General features: G+C 42.5%; 2 protein-coding genes across 2 annotated transcripts in view; one reads left to right on the top strand and one right to left on the bottom strand.

The window, feature by feature from the left end:
- The window catches only part of RALGPS1 (Ral GEF with PH domain and SH3 binding motif 1), a 643,064-nt gene that overhangs the window by 254,088 nt on the left and 370,504 nt on the right, over positions 1-18,472 (top strand). The window contains 1 exon segment of the mRNA XM_033960779.1: positions 9,020-9,112. Coding sequence (XP_033816670.1) covers positions 9,020-9,112 — 93 coding nt within the window.
- LOC117367812 (NADH dehydrogenase [ubiquinone] 1 alpha subcomplex subunit 7-like) lies at positions 1,751-2,261 on the bottom strand. The gene has a single exon (XM_033960782.1). It carries the CDS (start codon positions 2,224-2,226, stop codon positions 1,879-1,881), a length of 348 nt encoding a protein of 115 aa, XP_033816673.1. The 5' UTR covers positions 2,227-2,261; the 3' UTR covers positions 1,751-1,878.

Raw genomic sequence — 18,472 nt, 5'->3', positions numbered from 1 at the left:
TCTATAAAGATGCACGTATAAATTGTTTTGCATGTAGCTGAAAAGGGTGTGTGGCCATGGGAGGGGCATATGTGGGTTGGGACATTCACTAAAGATGCACGTAGTGATATAATTCAGAGGATTTGCCCCTAGGCCCGGATTCTATAATTGTTGTCCCGATTGTAGGCGGTGTTAAGTGTCCTACTGCTGTCTAACCAGCCAATTGGGATGCATGTTTTTTTGTTGTTTTTTTTAAAAAAGCTTCTGAGGCAGGCCACTTACATTGGAGATGCTTCCGGGAGCCTAGGGAGACACACAAGCCCACCTAAGCTTGCCTAAGGCTAGACATGGGTGTGGTTTGGCCTGGAAGTAGCCTTAGGCGGATCTAGGCAGTCGTACGCATCTCCCTAGGCCAGCAGGAGACGTGTACAATGTAGGCCATTATAGTCAGCCTTTCCAGCAGTGATACGCCTTTTCACACACCGCAGCTCATCGATCAGGCAAAATTGGTACATTTATATATTTTTTACCACCATCTTTTGGAACCCCTGATGAAGACATGTTGATCAAAACATGGACCGTGTCAGGTCCCGCTATCCATTTTAGGTGGTTTATTTTGTGCACAAAAAATTGTTTATTGAAATAAACATTGCCTACATCTTATACATTTGTTCTGCAGTTTCGTCTTTTGTTTTGGTTTCACTGCTTCTTTATTGCAGACTAGTTGGATTTTGTTGTTTTGTCCAATATTCCCTTCTCCTCTACTGCCAGCTCTAGCCTCTGTCCCTTCTGTTTTGTTACACTGTATGCCTGGAACAAACTGTCTGACTCAGTATGTCAAGCTCCATTTTTGGCAGTGTTCAAATCTAGGCTAAAAGTCCACTTTTTTTAGGCTGCTTTTAATTCCTTTTACCAGTGACTGCTTTATCATTCCCTCTGTGAGATATTTCCTAATCCCTATTTGTGCCATTTATCTGTTTTGATTAGATTGTAAGCTCTATTGAGCATGGATTGTCTCTTTATATATTTAGCACTGGGTACTTCTGGAAGCACTATAAAAATGATAGGTAGTATACTTCTGACGCATCAGAGGAAAGGCCCTGCCAGGGCAGGCCGCAAGCAGCCTGTTTTCCGACTACCTCCTGCTGACAGGCTGCGCTTCGGGTAAGGACGGAAGAGAGGGAAGGCGCGAGAGGGAGATTGCAGGCAAGCACGTGGCGAGTGGAGCGTGACTGCTTGCAGGACCACTGCTCAGGCAATGGGCCTGATGGGCCGCCGCGGGAGCGGACCGCTGGGCGCGATGGACCTCCGGTCTGACTCAGCGGAGGCAACTTCTTATGTTCTTATGTTCTTATGAGAGGGTTCACAGCTCAAGACCGCTGCCTGCTTCTGCCAACTTTGGGGCTTGAGGAGGGAGGGAGGAGGGCTTTGTCTCAGGATCGCTGCACACTGCTGCTTTGGGGGGGGGGGGGGGGGGAGGAAGTGAAAGGATTACCAATAAAGTGGTCTATAGGATGCTGGGAGGTTTTTTTTTTTTTATGTTTTTTTTTGCACTAGTTGTACATGGAATACAAAGAATATCTCATCTCTAGCTATTTATCGTTCCTCAGACCAAGAGTTGTGTGTATTCATTAGACTCTGGATTGTGTGCCAGTGGTTGATTAACGATTTCCCAGGTAAAGGAACAGACAAGGGGTGGTTTTAATTTTTTTTTTTTTTTTTTATTTTATTTTTTATTTTTTTTTATTTTTTTTTTATTTTTTTTTTTCGCTTATCAACAATGTATTTAAGCAGCAACATGGCAGAATATTTTCCTTTTTAAATAAAGTCCCACACACTCTCAGTGAAGATTCAGAGTTTAAAGAAACCCATATGATTCTCCTTTTCTTCCTGCCCCACTCAGAGGTAAGGCTCATCCTTTGATAATTCCCACTTAGGTGGCGGCATCCCTGGAGTAACATGCCTTTTTGCTGAAGTGGCCACAGCAGTTTCTGAGCTGGAAGGTGGTGCTCCAGATGCCAGAGTTTTCTGCGGCGACATTAGAACGATGGGAGGGTATGACTCCCGCCGGCCATCACGTGTACAATAATAATTATTAGCAAACTTGTGACTGGGACCCACAGGAAGCGTAGGTGGAGGCTGAGTCCTCTTAGATATCTCTGTATATCGAAGCTGTAATTTGGCCTGAAGGTTTTGCCCGGACGCCCAGTTCCGCAGCATTTGGATGAATTTTGTGGCCGATGCCATTTTCGTTGTCAAGGGCAGGTAGAGCTGCAGTGCATCCTCGGTTTTAATTTTCTATTGAAAAAAATGTTTCATTTTTCCATGGAAACTAAGGTTACATTGGGAAGAACTTGTTATTCCTTACTTAAAATTATTTTGTTGTTTAAAGGTATGTTAGATTTGTTCCTTTTTGTTGGCAAGTTCCTGAGGGAATCTTAAATATTAAGATAAACCCTCATGGCAAATGTTCTTGGTTGTTTTGGAAGTGCTTAAAAGCCTTCTAATTTGATCACTCTGGCTCCAGACTGCAGTCTTAAGCTGTTACAGAAGAGTGTCATGTCATCTAAAATAGATGACAGCATCTTAATAAAATGCTTTTTTTTTTTAAATCATTTTTCCTGGGAGCGGGGGGCTGTTTGGCATATATAAGTGCAAAAGAATGTGTTATCCTTTTGGCACCCTGTTTCAAAATCTACCCATCAGTAGAATGCTAGAACGTTTCAACATTGTGACTAGGGAAATACTCTGAAAAATAAAACCTGTTCCTCTCTACAAAGAAGCAAGGACTCCAGCACACCCAGAATTAAATGGGCTGGAAAACAACGCGCTTATGATTTAATAATATCTACTGTGTGTTGATTCAGCAGAACGCAAAAGCATGACATGAGAAGTTATTGCAAGGCTGAAATTGGGCTGCAGTAACATAATAATATAAAAGATGGTGGCATCAGGCCTACCCTTTCCTCTCTGGTTCTCTGTCACTTTAGAGCCCCTTTACTAAGGCGCATAAAGCTGTAAACCAGGGGTGCCCAACGCGTCGATCGCGATCGACAGGTCGCTCGCTCAGGCGACCCCAGTCGATCGCAGAACGGGTTCCCTTCTTCCCTTCTCTTTTTTCCCCTCCTGACTGGCCCGCTCCTGAATTCTGCTGCTGCCTCCGCTGCTCAACATTTAAAAAAACAAACAAAAAAAGGCTTGGAGAACTTATGCTCCGGGGGCTAACATGTGCTTGTACCGGCTTCCCTTCGCTTCCCTCTGAAACCGGAAGTTATGTCCGGGGAGGGGGAGGGGGTAAGAAGGGAAGCCGGCACGCACATGTTAGAGCCCTGTTCGCGGGCTAAAGCGGGAGACAGGTCAGTGAAGCTTGCGATTTGCTCTTCTTGCTGCCAGGTCCTGCCTACTTTCTGTTTCCTCAAAGGCAGGACCCGGCAGCATTTTTCCCAAAATGTCGATCTTGGGCCGATCAGCCTTCCTCTTCCCGACCTCAATTGTGCTGTCGGAGAGGAAGTTCTGGCCAGCGGAACTTCCTCTCCGACGGCAAAATTGACGTCGGGGAGAGGAATGCTGGTGGGCCCGAAGCAAGGAGAGCTTGGCCGGCGGCGGGCGGCTTTGGGGGCCTGTTATCCGATGGCAGCGGCAGAAGCAGTGGCTTGTGGGTGGGCAGGGAGGGAGAAGGAAAGAAGAGAAACAGAAAAAAAGAATGGGGGCATGAAGAGAGAAAGAAAGAGAGGGCAAGGAGAGAAGAAGAAAACATTGGGGGGGGGGAATGAGGTCAGGAAGAGAGGAAGCATACAGGCTAAAAGAAGGGAAGAAAGATTGGATGCACAGTCAGAAGAAGAAAGTGCAACCAGAGACTCATGAAATCACCAGACAAGGTAGAAAAAATGATTTTATTTTAAATTTAGTGATCAAAATGTGTCTGAATTTATATCTGCTCTCTATATTTTACAATATGGTCCCCTTTTACTAAACCGCAATAGAGGTTTTTAGCGCAGGGAGCCTATGAGCGTCGAGAGCAGCGCTGGGCATTCAGCGCAGCTCCCTGCGCTAAAAACTGCTATCGTGGTTTAGTAAAAAGGGAGGGGGTGGGTATTTGTCTATTTTTTTGTATGGTTGTTACTGAGGTGACAGTGCATAGAGTCATCTCCTTTGACCTCTTTGAAAAAACCCCAGAATAGGAATGATAATTAACAATTGTATGCGTACAGTGTGCGTTGTGTTTTTTTTTTAAATTTTATTGTTGGTAGATCATTTTGACTTGGTCATTTTAAAAGTAGCTCGCAAGCCCAAAAAGTGTGGGCACCCCTGCTGTAAACGCATGAGTTTGTGCACTCTTATCTGCTACTGCACCAGCATGCTAACAGAAAGTGCCATGTTGAACCAACACTCACAAATTTGTGCGTTACCCACATGCTGGAAGTAGCTGGCGACTAGGAAGGACTGCATAGAACAGTTAGTTTACGGTACTTACCGCGCACTGTCACTTATGCTGTTAATGTGGCTTTTCATAGCATCTCCTCAACATAAGGTGCTAAGTGCCTTCATGATAACTGAGACAAAGTTTATATGCAATAATGAACTTTTCAGGGTGGTCATTGCTGAGGAAATGCTGGGCATTTGCACACAGCTTTTGCACTTTGCCCACTTTACATTTATTTATTTATTCCCTTTTCTATACCATTGTCCCAGGGGAGCTCAGAACGGTTTACACGAATTTATTCAGGTACTCAAGTATTTTTCCCTGTTTCCCTATTTGCTGTTAAAGCAGTTCATTTTAGTAAAAGACCCCCTTTGAGTAGGTGACTATGAAAGCACCAGCTATAAATCAACATCAGCTCCCCTTCATGCCTTTGACCCAATCTGCCATTTGCTTTGTATAATGTACTTGTTCCAAGCACATTTAAATTATTTTGCAATGTTAGCCTTCACCACTTTTGCTAGTAGGCCATTTTGGTTCTTGTACTTTCCATACTTAATCTTGTACTTTCCATACTTACCCAGGGCTCTCTCTTTTACCGTTACCACCAAACTCAACATCTAATACAGTATATCGCAAACTGTTTGCCGTGGCATGATTCTGGGTGTCCTGCGAGACACGACGAGGTGAAGCACTGGCTCCAGCTGACTTGTCTATAGGATGTGCATCTCACGGCAAGATATATGTCCTCTAGGCAGTCAGCTGGCACCCTTGCCTCTTCTCCTCGCCAGTTCCTCTCCTCTTCTCTGTGCCTTTCCCTCTCCTGAACCCCCCACTGGCGGCTTTATTCCACCATCATATTAGTATGTTCATTAAAGTTGCCCCACCCCACCCGACTCAGCGCTTCCTCATATCAGCTCTCTTCTAGCCAGTTTGCTTACCTGTATAACCCTGACTCATATCTGTGGTCCTGGTGACAGGATGATCTGATCCCCACTCGTTCTTGTCCTGGTGGCTCCTTCAAAATGGAGATGTTAAGGGGTTCAAGGGTTCAAGCTGTCATATAAAATAAAAAAGCTCTTATATAGCAGCTTGAAATCACACCCTCCTTCCCTAGGGTAGTACTACAAAACTGTTCCTAGGGGTCAGCGGCTTCATTCTGAAAAAGGATCTTCTAGAATATCAATATACCTACTGGAAAAACAAAATTTATGGAATTCATCACCTCTTTTTGCATCTGGCGTGTAACCTCCAAGCTTTCAAAAAGAATTTGATCATGTTTTATTATTTTAAAAGCCATTAAAGTTGACTTGAACTGAAGTGGTGGTTTTATCGAATAGCCTTTTTATTTAACTTTATTTAATTGCATTGTGATATTTGTTTTATTTTTACTGTGCATGTTATTTTGTACCCTGCCAAGGATAGTAGATTGGGCTGGATATAAATGAGTTAAATAAAAATCCCTATATAGAATCTGTATACTAACAATATCTGGTCTCATTCATGCACTTAATATACAGATAGACTCTCAGCTAGTACAGAATTAGGGGTCCTTTTATCAAGCCGCGCTAGTGGGGTTAGCGCGTTGGACATTTCATCACGCGCTAACCCCCGCGGCCGGCTAAAAAAATAACGCTTGCTCAATGCAGGCATTAGCAGCTAGCGCGGCAGGCAGTTTAATGCACGGTATTAAGCGCGTTAAACCCCTACCGCAGCTTGATAAAAGGACCCCTTAGTGACCACAAATTAAAAATAGAGATATTTATACAAATTAAAGTGAACCTCTAAGAAACCACATTCTGCATGCAGTACAGCACCAGAGAAATTGGAGCTGCAACTCCAACATACTATGCAAAATATATAATTAGCAGATTTAAATTCCAAAGATCAAAATATTTATTCACAAATTAAAAAATAATTTGTCCTCCCTTTGTTGTATGGAAGTTTCATTTTTCTAATCACGTTGGTCTCAGTCTCTGGTTTCTGCTGTTCTCTGTCTTCTCTTAACTCTTCATCCAGGTTGTCCAGTCCATCTGATAGTACTTCTCTCCCTCATGTCCTCACTTTCTCTCTTATATCCCATTTTGAAAATTAATTTCTACCTCTCAGTTTTATTCCATTCATTTTCTCTCTCCTCAAACTTCCTCCTCTTACTGTATCTACCTACAGATTTACATCTCTTTCCCTAATCCTAGCTACTACACCCCATCTCTTTCATCAGCCTTTCAGTAACTTCCTTTGCCCCTGTGTCCAAAATCTCCCTCTTGTTCTCCTCCATTAAGGGGGAAATTGTCAACATTGGTGCCTGTTAAGACTGCGTGATTTGTCATAAAATAAACCTATTTTAGCACAGAGTCCCATTTTATGCCATGAAGTCCTGTTTTCTAAAACACCATGACTTGTAGTAAAATAACCTATCTTAACAGTAGCATGTGTTGATAACTCCTACCTTTAGTGCCTTCCCTCTTTTCCTCTCTTTTTCTTTTCCTTCCTCCATGCCCAGCATTCCTGACTTTCTCTCCTATTCCTTCCCTGTGTCCAGCATCTGCTCTTCTCCTGAATCTAGTATCTACCCTTCATCTCCCTATGCCCCCTGAGTCCAGGATTTCATCTGTCTCTACATTACAACCTCCCAATCTACACTCTTCCTACCTCACCCGATATCTAGCATATTCTGTCTATTTTTCTGTGTTCTCATGTCTAATATTTCCCCTCCATTTCTCTATTTTCCTGTGCTCTCATATCTAATATTTCCCCTACATCTCTGTTTCCCTCTATTTCCTTATACTCCTTGTCTCCAACATCTCCCTTCCATATATGTGTCCCATCTCTTTTGCCACCATGCTCAACATCATCCTATGCCTTCCTCATAGCCAGTATCTCTCCTTCATCTTCATTTGCCCCACTGTGTTCCTTATCATCTTTCCATCTCCCTTTGTTGTTCTATGCCCAGAATTTATTTTTTATCTTCCAATTCCTCCTTCCCATGTGTCCACTATCTGCTATCTCCTGGTCTTACCCTATATCTGCCATCTGCACTGTCCTTCCTATCTCTTTCCATGTACAGCTTCCCTCATGGTGGCCTCCATCTCACTATGTCCTTATTGTGTACAACATCTCCCTTTACAACCCTCTTTGATCCAGAATCTGCCCTTTGTGCACATTTAATTCCCCTCCTTCATGTCCAACATCTCTCTCCAGTCTCCCTATGTTCTCCATGTCCATCTTCTCTCTCTCCCCTCCACCTTGTGATTCAACATCTCTCCCTCTATGCCTCTGCTCCACCCTATGATCTGAGTCCGCTCCCTCTCTTCCTTCCCTCTATCCCTCCCCCCTACCCTATGATCCAATACCTCTCCTTTTCTCTTTCTTTCCTACCTTCCTCCCACCCCTCTATCCTTCCATCACATGGTCCAACATCTCTCCATCCTCCCTCCCATTTTCTTGCATCTATCCCTCCCTTCTACAGTACTTCTTGTTCTTAATCCAACATCTTTCCCTCCCTTTCCTTTCTCCCTGGAGCCCTTCATCCCTTCATCTCTCCATCTCTCCTTCCTTCCTTCTATTGTCTATGATCTCCCCATCCCTCCCTCTCCTCAAAACTCTAGATGTAAGTGTAAATGTAGATCAAACATCTCACCCTTCCTTTGCCGCCACCAGGTCCAACATTTCTCCCTATCTCTTCCCTTCCCCTTCATTGTCCAGCATGTCATTCCCCTCCCCACCCCTTTCTGCTGTGCTCATTAAGATATCTCTTAATGACCCCCATTCTGCGCCTGGACCAGGCATCATCATCATCTCTCTCTCCCTCTCTCCAGTGCTGTCTGGGCTGCCCCAATGTCTTCTCTCAGCCACACTCCTGTGGAAACAAGAAGTTACATCAAGGGGTAGGGCGCAGCTGAGAGAAGACATTGGGCCAGTCTAGGCAGCATTCTGTGAAATGCTACCACTGCAGGGGCTGCAGAGAGAAAACCAAAAGTGTTGAAAGGTAAGAGGAGCTTCTAGATTGTGCAGGAGGTTGCTAGTCCTGAGGATGAAGAGAGTCCAGGGGAGCAGGAAATTTGCCACCACAGAGGACCAAATGAGACAGGCTTTGGGTATCCTTCAGGCTTGACACCCTGAGCTAGTGCTCACCTGGTCTATGCCTTGAGCCAGCCCTGGTTGCCTTTGTATAAAAGTACCAAATGCCTCTTTAATAACCTCTTAATTACGTAAAAAGTCCTCCTCAAAATAGTATACAAAAAATACTGATAAAATAATATTCAGTAACCATATTAAGTGCATACTCAAACCAACAGAACAACACCATACAAAAGAATTAATACTGACTTTGTAACTGACCTTGCTCATAACATAAAGAAGCCTTGCTCTCAAGTTAATCCAGTATGGATTTGGTGTTTCAGATGACTGTTTTAGTAACAGATCTTCTTCGGGGGAGGGGGTAATCCGTGTCTTCCTCTTATGTATTATGAAGACTGCTACAGCAGTTTGAAACTAGAAAAGTAGGGATTTTTTTTCTTTCTGTAATAAAAACACCGATGATTTTGCTTTGTAAGCAAGGACATATCTACTCTATAGCTTTGTTCTTGCTGAAGACTTGTTTCATTTGATCTTTTTCAGAAACTTCTAGAGCTGAACAACCTTCATTCCCTCATGTCCGTGGTGTCGGCGTTGCAGAGCGCACCCATTTTCAGGCTGACAAAAACTTGGGCAGTAAGCTAGTTTCTCTCTTATTCCTTTATTTATGTATGTGTTTCTGCCTGCTCTGTACAGTTTCAGATCATGGCAGAGCTTGTGGTTTCCTGACAGTAAAGTCATGATTTACATGATTCAAGAGGGGTTCTAATTCTGCTTTTGCTGCATACTTTATGGAGCATGTAATGGTCATTGTCTTTGTTTCAAGGCCAACAGGAATATAAACTTGCTGCGGAAGTAAAAGTTAAGATTTATTAAGCAGTCCAATGCAAATATATCTGAATGCATTAAAAACAAAGTTTTGAGCTATAAATTTAAATGATTGCCTTATGTACTCAGATTGCAATGCTGCCTTGTAAAAGACAGTGATATCAAACCAGTCCAAATATATTTCTGTTTCTAGTGTGCATATATAGGTCACATAGTTATAGTTTATTATTTATTATCCACCTTTATCCAAGTCGGAGAACAAAAAACATACATGCATAAAAAAATTAACAAAGATAAATAAAATAAAATTTCATAGCAAATACTCCAGAATGCCAGGATATACCAATCCAACATGACTCCCAGAAAAAATATTTTTTCTTGTGTATGTGGACACGTCAATTTGAAAGTCCTTTTTATAAAATTAAAAACTGGCATAAATATACGTGTCTTGTCGAGAGAATGTGTAATTTGACTGTAGTCTGTGCAATTCACAAGTTTGTGCTTTGATTATACAGTAAAACAGTTTAATCAGAGTGTGAACTTGTGAAATTTACACACCTATATATGCACCTGCAAGAATTAATTTTTGCTACAAACATTAGGTATCTGGTGTAAAGAAGCAAAAATTTCTAAAGAGTAGGCACCTACTGTTCTTTATAAAACACTGTACAAGCGTACATGGCCAAAAAATGCACCTTCAGTTAAAGCACAGTCACAGCCCTGTAGCTGGTGTAAATGACCACCAGGGGTGAAATAACTATTTGGGCAACTGGGCAGTGCCTGAGGGCCCAGAGCAGAGCAGGGTGGATCAGTACCTCCTCCCCTCATGACTGATATCTCTCTCTGTTCCTGGTTCTGGAACTCACCCTCTCTTACCCCTTCCCCTTGTCTTGCATCTACCCTGTCTCCCTCTCCCCCCCATGTTTACTTCAAAAGTTCTTTTACCATACAGGTCCCAGGTCCCTGACGTAGGCTGTCTGGAGCTGATCAGAACCTTCTTTCTGCTGTGGCCTGCTCCTTTCTGATGTAACTTCCTGCTTTTGCAAGGGTGGGCCACGACAGAGAGAAGGTTTCCAGAGAATTTTATGAAATCAATTAGCTTAGCAGGGTTTAAAAAAGGCTTGGATAATTTCCTAAAAGAGAAGTCCATAGGTCATTATTGAGATGACTTGGGGAAATCCACTGCTTTTACCTAGGATAAGCAGCATAAAATCTGTTTTACTATTTGGGATCTAGTTAGGTACTTGAGACCTGGATTGGCCACTGTTGGAAACAGGATACTGGGATCAGTAAAACACGCCAGCCATAGTTGTGAATGGACAATATTAGTATTAGTTGATTAATGCAAGGGGCGGGAAGGAGGAGTATGATACATGATTAAAGTGACAGTCACAGAATGCGGACCTGAAATAATATATAAGTTACTGGAGGTCCTATAATCTGACCCTCAGTTGCCTTATGATATACCCACCTTCTAGAGTTGAATTGGTTTGGTGAGAGTGTTTTGAACAGTGAATAAGAGTGTTATATAAAATGTGTTTTTAGTACATTTATAAGGTATAGCAAGCAATTGCAATTAAGTGAAATAACATCTTTTGAAAGAATATTGGTTCTATGTTAATCATTCATTTGCCTACTGACTTTTTATTAATGGGGATGAGCTGGCAGCATTATTATAGAAGTTCTTGCAATCCAAAGCTGCCAAGTTCGGTTCCTCTGCCATGGCTCACCTACCTGAGCATAGTAACATAGTAAATGACAGCAGATAGAGACCCGGATGGTCCATCCAGTCTGCCCAACATTCACACTCCTTATACATTCATGTTTAGATTGTCTTTTCTTTAATATTTTTGGGCAATAGACCATAGAAGTCTGCTTGGTTTCATCATTAGGTTTTCACTACCAGAGTTGCCATTGAATCTCATTCCAGACTATCCTAACCATCCTGTCACTGGAGCGTCCATCTAAGCCCTCCCCATTCTATCCTAAACCAAATCACCATGTACAGGACACACACTGTGCAAGACTGCCCAATACTGGCCTTAGTTAGTTTTATACCATTCATTTTCTAATTAGAGATCCTGTGTTCATCTGTCACTGTTTTCATCTCCACTGCCTCCCTCGGGAGAGCATTCCAGGCATCCACCATCCTCTCCATGAAAAAGAAAATTTCCTAACATTATTCCTAAGTCTGCCACCCCACCACTTCAATTCATGCCCTCTAGTTTTACCATTTTCCTTTCTCTGGAAAAGATTTGTTTCTATATTAATACCTTTCAAGTATTTAAATGTCTGTATCATATCTCCCCTGTCCCTTCTCTTCTCTAGAGTATACATATTCAGGTCTTCCAGTCTCTTTTTGTACATCTTTTGGCTCAAGCCCCATACCATTTTTGTCACTTTTCTCTGAACTGCTTCAAATCATTTTACTTCCTTAGCCAGATACAGCCTCCAAATCTGAACTCAATATTCCAGGTGGAGCCTCACCAATGACTTGTGTAGGGGCATCAACATGAAGTACACTTCAGAGTTCCACCTGGAAACGCGCAAGAAGATAGCCTAGCTAACTAAGGTGGTGTATATTTTGAACACCAGGAATGATGAACATGAGTCTGGTATTCTGGCCCTTAAGGATACCCATAAGGAGGAAATTCAGTAGATCATTGTAGAAACAAGAGAGATCAGTACAAAAGTAAGGTTGTTGAAGAATGGATCTTAAGAAGAAGATACAGATTCTGGAGGAATCATTGGAAGAACACACTAAGATAAAGCATTAAGCTTTGTGTAGAGGATATGCAGCTATATTCTGAGCATGTCCAGAGGATAGTGACTATGTCTAGAGAAGTAGAAGAGATCAGAAAAATATTTGAAGTGAGTTTTACAGGGTTTTATGCAACTGCAGGTGCAGTGTGAGAAAGATAAATGCACAACTCTGGAAGAGTTGAGAACTGCTCATGCAGTAGAGATGCAAGGAGTTCTGAAGATAAAGCAGAATCAGAATATAATTTTAATAATTAAAGCTGGCCAACACTCATTTTGGTGCCTCAAGTGTTAGACCTGTTTCTGGGTATATTTGACCTGCTGATTCTAAAAATGGCACCAGTTTTCTCCTATCAGCTCTAGCTTTTAAGATACAGAACATGTGCAATATACCACTCTTCACTCTGCTCGCCCATTAAAAAATCAGGATATTTTAATGCAGTATTTAAAAGAATATCTTTTAAGTATGAAGAAAATGTATTAAAAATTAAAAGAAAAGTGTACAACATAGAAATCTATTTATTTCATACCAAAAGCACAAGTTTATGATACAAACTCCAGTCATTCAACACACAAGAAGCTCTTTTTGTAAGACTTCCGAGACTGGGATCTGCCAGGACAATCCCACATAAGATTTCAACAATAGACTGCCATCATGTGTGAATCCCTTCTACCTTGGCTTCTATTGTTTTTATGTCATGGTGAAATCGTTTAAGTCACCAAAGTTCGCTGGAAAGCAGTCTAAATGATTGTGCAGATAATGACTTTTAACAGTCATGTTACAGCCAAGCCTAATTGTGTGTAGTTGTGTGCTGCCTTGTTGCCAAGAAAGTTTTTCACAACAAGAACAAATGAAGACCAGACACAAGATTCAATTTCATTCATTGATGCTATGAAATGTGGGTCATTTATAAGTTGTCTGATCTGTGGACCATCAAAAATTCCTGCCTTCAGTGATCAACCATCTTTATTCAAAGCCTTTACAAATTGTTTCATCAGGCCTAGCTTTTTATGTAATGGTGGCAGTATGATTCTAGCTCGTGCTACCAAATACTTATTTTGTCCTCCAACCACCATATATTCCCTCGGAGGCCAATCTTTTTTTGCCCAATGTTCATGTTTGGCTCTACTATCCCAAAGGAATAAATTCATCCATATCTAAGAAACTAGAGCTGATGTGGTCTATCCAATGCAATTTTTTTGAATCAGTGCTCCAAATAACCCCAGGAACAGTTCAAAAAACCCAATGTACCAAGAATTTTTTTTTTTTTCTTGTTGTTGGCATGTGTAATAAGTAGACACATGAGGAAGTACACTAAATGGAAATGGAAGAGTTGCACAACTGAATGGAAGAGCTACATCTGGAAAAGATAAAAATAATGGAGGACTATGAGAGCAAGCGTGGCAAAACTCAAGCATTTTATGATCAGGAACTTGCAAGAACCTGCATTCTTGCAAACAAAAAGAAGCTGAGATGAAGAGGAATTTTCAAAATCAAGAGGCTGTTCTTCAAAGGAACTTTTGGGGGTGGGGTAGAGAGAGAGAGATAGACTTTACACATAAACCAGGCTTTGTGCTCCCGTATCTGGGTAGGGCCGGAGGGGCAAGGGTCATATGTCCCCCTTTTTTTGTCTTCACAAATATGTTAATCCTACACAGGGGTCCAAAGATCTGGGGGGCCCTTCTCTTGATCAAGGAAGGCTTTGCGTAACAGCTAACTTATACAGTCCAGTGGCTGTGTTTTTCAGGAACTTGATACGTTTATTTATAAACTCTGCTGAAACTCTGACATTTACCATTTATTAATGTTTAGGTCAATACCTTATGCCAATGTCTCTCAAACTTTGTGAAGCCACGGCACACTAAACTGGGGGCCACAACTCAAGGACGTCCGGAAATGCGAAGGCGTTGACGTGATGACATCACCCGCATGTGTGATGTTATTACGTCGACATCCGCACATGTGTAAATGCCCTACAGATGGGGCCCTGAGCTGCCAATGGGGGGGGTGGGGGGGAGTGCTGGAAGAGATCTTTCAACAGTTTTCTCTCTTTCTTCTTAGAAAGATGGGTTGGTTTTCCATTTCAGTTATCACCTGTGGCTAGTGTAGCAATCTTCATGCCTTCTCTCCCAGGCACAGCAGTTAACCAGAGACTGTCTTCCCTTTACTTGTAGTATGATGACTGGAGAAACAGGAGCCAAAGACTAGGGATTTAAACTAGGCTTGGTTTTCATACCAGCACTGTTTTTCCTCCGAGAGGTGCCTCCTTCTACTGTTGTTATTCACTTATAGAAGATTAAGGGCTAGATTCACTAAATTACCTATCCGATCCGATCCCTGTCCGATCCACAGCCAAGTCTTCCCGGGCGACCGATCCACTACGCCTTCTCATGCAAGTTAATGCAATCGGAGGCACGCCTCACAGCGATTTCACAGATCGCTGCAAAGCGATCCAGATACATGCGCAGACCATCTTCTTTGCTTGTAGATGGTCTGCTCATGCGCTTGCTCTCCACTCAAGTGAGGAAGGAAGGCTACCTCTGTAGTCGGGATACTGGGCAGCGCCGGAGTAGCTCTGCAGTGAGGTGTGGGGGTGCACAGAAAACCCGGGTACATGCCGATGTCCTTCTCCAGCAGGCGAGGGCAGTGATCTGATCACAGCGACAAGTTTTGCAGCTGTAGTGCAGCCCCGCTTTAATCCCGGGGGTTAAAAACACGGGCTCGCAGGGAGCAGGGTGGCAGAGAGGCAGGGTTTTTGCACAAGGGAGATGCTATTTCAGTCGGAAAGGACTCACCAGTCGCTTCTTTTTTGATCAGCCAGTCCAGTCGATGTTCCTGAAATCGTTTAGTGAATCACTGCCTTCCTACATTTGCATGCCATTCCCCCTCATTTGCATGCGCGGATCGGGAGGAAGGTTAGTGAATTGGGTCAGGGTTGCAAAGTGGTCACAAACTTGTCGGGACACAATCGGTAAGGTTAGTGAATCCTGTCCTGAACCCCTTGTTCCTGAAACTCTGAGTTATTTACATGTCAAACTGTATTATTCTGGTAGATCCAGTAGAGGTCTCTGTTATTCCTTAAGAGAGCAGATAACTATAGTCTGTACAAAAACATTTTATCATATGAATGTAGCAAGTAAGGGGGATCTGCTGTCATTTTAAAGCAGTATGAAAACAGAATCATCTGTTACTTCATTTTGTCATTTCTGATCCAAAAAGAGATTTATAAAATTAACAAAATTTCATTTCAGCCTGATCTAAAACAAACAAGCAAAAACCCTACAAGCCAAAACAAACCCCCAAATAAATAGAAAACAAAGCAAAAATGAATCACACTGTATTTTCCATACTGTATTTTCCATTTTCCTCATAACAAGTTATCTGTTTTGCTGCTTTGTTGTGTGAGAGGGTCATTACTAAAACTCAACCCAGAAGACTTACTGTCTGTACAAATCCCCTGACAAATGGACTTTGGCATAGGAGAAAACTGTGAAATGTAGCCTCAAATGAGATAATGCTGTGGTTTCCCTGCGAACTGAACCCTCCTCCTCCCATGTGGAGAAGCTGGTGTACCACAATGTCCTGAGCATCGCAGCAAGTCAAAATAATGGATCAAGATGTAAGGAAGAGCTTGCCCCAGTAGAGGAACTAAAAGTAAGCTTTAACATGGTCCTTTTCCAGATGCACATAGTTTTTGTTCATGTTTTAATATTGTTTTTATTTAATGAATATGTTTATATCAAAAACACATGGAAGAAAAAGAAATGTTAACGCAGGCATGTAAATGCGTGCCTAGAAAGTTGCTGAGCTATTATTATCATCTTAAAAATAAAAGACATTGTGCTCATTTTTAAGGCGTATGGACATCTCAAAAAACCTGAAATGGACATCCACAAGCTTGAAATTTCAAAATCCCAATTTTCCAAAGGCAGAATAGGGACGTCCAACACTGCAATATGTCCAGCTAACAAGAGGGCGTGCTCTAGGTGTGTTCTAGATAGAACTAGAGATGGCCTGATATCTGGACATCCACCAGCGATTGCCAAAATGGAAGAAAGGTCCATTTCTTAAAGAGTGTCCTTATCTAGACCTGGTATTTGGCACGTCCAGGTTACAAAAATGTGGTCTCAGCAGCTTTCCACTGGAGGGATTAAGGCATGATATCACCGCCATTAAATTGATTTATAATGCAAAGAAATATGATCATGTTACACCTCTATTTATCGATGCTCATTGGCTTCCTATCAGCCGCCGTATTTTATATAAGGTAATGCTGCTTATTTTTAAAACCCTAGTCCACAACGAGCCTCAGTTTATATCAAGAATGTTAATTCCTCATAATCCCGTACGCTCACTCAGATCATCCTCTCAAAACTTACTAGCTATACCTTCCCTTAAAACAATAGGAACAAGAAGAGCTGACATGTTTTCTGTTATGGGCCCACAATGGTGGAACTCTTTACCACAACATATTACAAATGGAAGAGATCTTCTTTCTTTTAAAAAATCTTTAAAAACTCACCTTTTTAAAGATGCTTTTAATACTCAATATTAAAATTTTTTTTAGTTTTTTAATCTTTTACTTACCCCCGTTTCCTTATGTTTTTTCCCGTATTTGTTTTTCTAGATATAACAGAGGTAATCTTTGCCCTTCTTTCCCTCCCATTTCAAGTCTGTCTTGTCTTAAATTTGATGTTAATGAATTTTAATTTGTATCTCTATAATTTTATGCTTTTTTTACTTGTGTACATCGCTTTGTAAACAGATTCAGCGATACATCAAATATTAATAAACCTTGAACCTTGATCACCTTAAACCCCAGTGGTTACCGTCCCCCTTTCTCTCCCCTAAAAGTGAAACTGGAAGGCGATACCAGACTCCATGACAGCTTCAGGTATTATGGGCTATCAGAACACAGCAGGAATCATATCAGAGGAATAACCTAGTGGTTAGTCAGTGGACTATAAACCAAGGGACCTAGGTTCACTTCCCACTTTGACTTTTTTTTTTTTTAAATTGTGAGCCCTCCTGAAACAAAATATTAGCTACTCACCTAAATATAGGGAAAAGGATTGGGATTTGTATACTGCGTTTTTGTAGTTTTACAACCACACTCAAAGCAGTTTACATACAGGTACTTCAAGCATTTTCCCTGTCTGTCCTAGTGGGCTTGCAAACTATTTAATATACCTGGGGCAGTGGAGGATTAGGTGACTTGCCCAGGGTCACAAGGAACAGCACGGGGTTTGAACCCACAACCTCAGAGTGCTGAGGCAGTTGCTCTAACCACTACACCGCACTCTCCTCTTATATGATGCTTGCAATTTTGAATTCTATTGGTGGTGTACATTCAGATACAGTAGGTTTTTTTCTTTTCCTGGAGGACTCGCGTTTTAGGGAAAAAAAGAGTTAAATTGGGATTTGATCCTGGGTACTTTTGTTTACAATCCACTGCACTAACCACTAGGCTGCCCCTCTACTCTGCCATTTCCTAGATTCACTAAGCCCACTGATCGTGTTTGCGATTGTGTAACGTGCCGATTTTCTTCCGACCCGATTCACTAACCTCATGACCGATCATCCTCTGATCCGATCCGTGCATGCAAATGAGGGGACACGGCATGCAAAGTAGGAAGGCAGCGATTCACTAAACCAAATCAGGAACACTGACTGGGCTGGCCGATCAAAAAAGAAGCTCTGCCTCTCTGGACTGACAGCGCAAAGAAAAGCGGTGCACACATAGGGGAACTGGGCAATAGGTGCTCCGAAGCAAACCTGCTCTCTGCCGCCCTTCGAGCACGCGGGTTTAAAGCGGGGCTACACTATGGTGTGTTTTGTTCTGTTCCAGAGCACGCCACAGTGCAGCCCGCTTAAAACCTGCAAGTTGAAACCACGAAGGTAATATTGGGCACAGGATCCGGGAAAGCTTGTGCCGGCCTCTCAAGTGCTCTACAGATGCTAGTATTGGACTGACAGCAGCTGCGCTCGTTTCGCTCTGGTGCGGGTTGTATCTGCTTGTGCACAATAACCAGTTGCTGCGTTTCTGTGGGAGGAAGCCAGTGAACTATTCTCGCTGCAGTCTGCACGCTGCAGCAGCAGCAGCAGCTCTGGTCTTCCCTCCCTCAGGCTATCACTGCCCTGGACTCTCCGGGGTCTTGCGGTGGACGCTGCTGGAGCCGGCAAGAGAGAAGTCAGGAGCGTAAGCGCATGCGCAGACCATCTACAGGCAAAGAAGATGGTCTGCGCATGCGACGGAATCACTCTCCATGATCGCTCTGAGGTCGGAGAATGATCGTGAATCGATTGGCCGGCCACTGATCGGATAGGATTGGACACGGACCGGAAAGGTAAGGTGGGCTTAGTGAATCCAGCCCTATGTCTCTGTTTTAACACATTCAAAATTTTGC

This window comes from Geotrypetes seraphini, chromosome 10 (genome assembly GCF_902459505.1).
Source record: "Geotrypetes seraphini chromosome 10, aGeoSer1.1, whole genome shotgun sequence".
Taxonomy (NCBI): Eukaryota; Metazoa; Chordata; class Amphibia; order Gymnophiona; family Dermophiidae; genus Geotrypetes; species Geotrypetes seraphini.
Note: the sequence above shows the minus strand (reverse complement) of the source record. Positions and strands in the feature narration are given on the sequence as shown.

Excerpts from the sequence above, each read along its gene's own strand:
- LOC117367812 (XM_033960782.1), bottom strand. The coding sequence starts at position 2,226 with ATGGCATCGGCCACAAAATTCATCCAAATGCTGCGGAACTGGGCGTCC.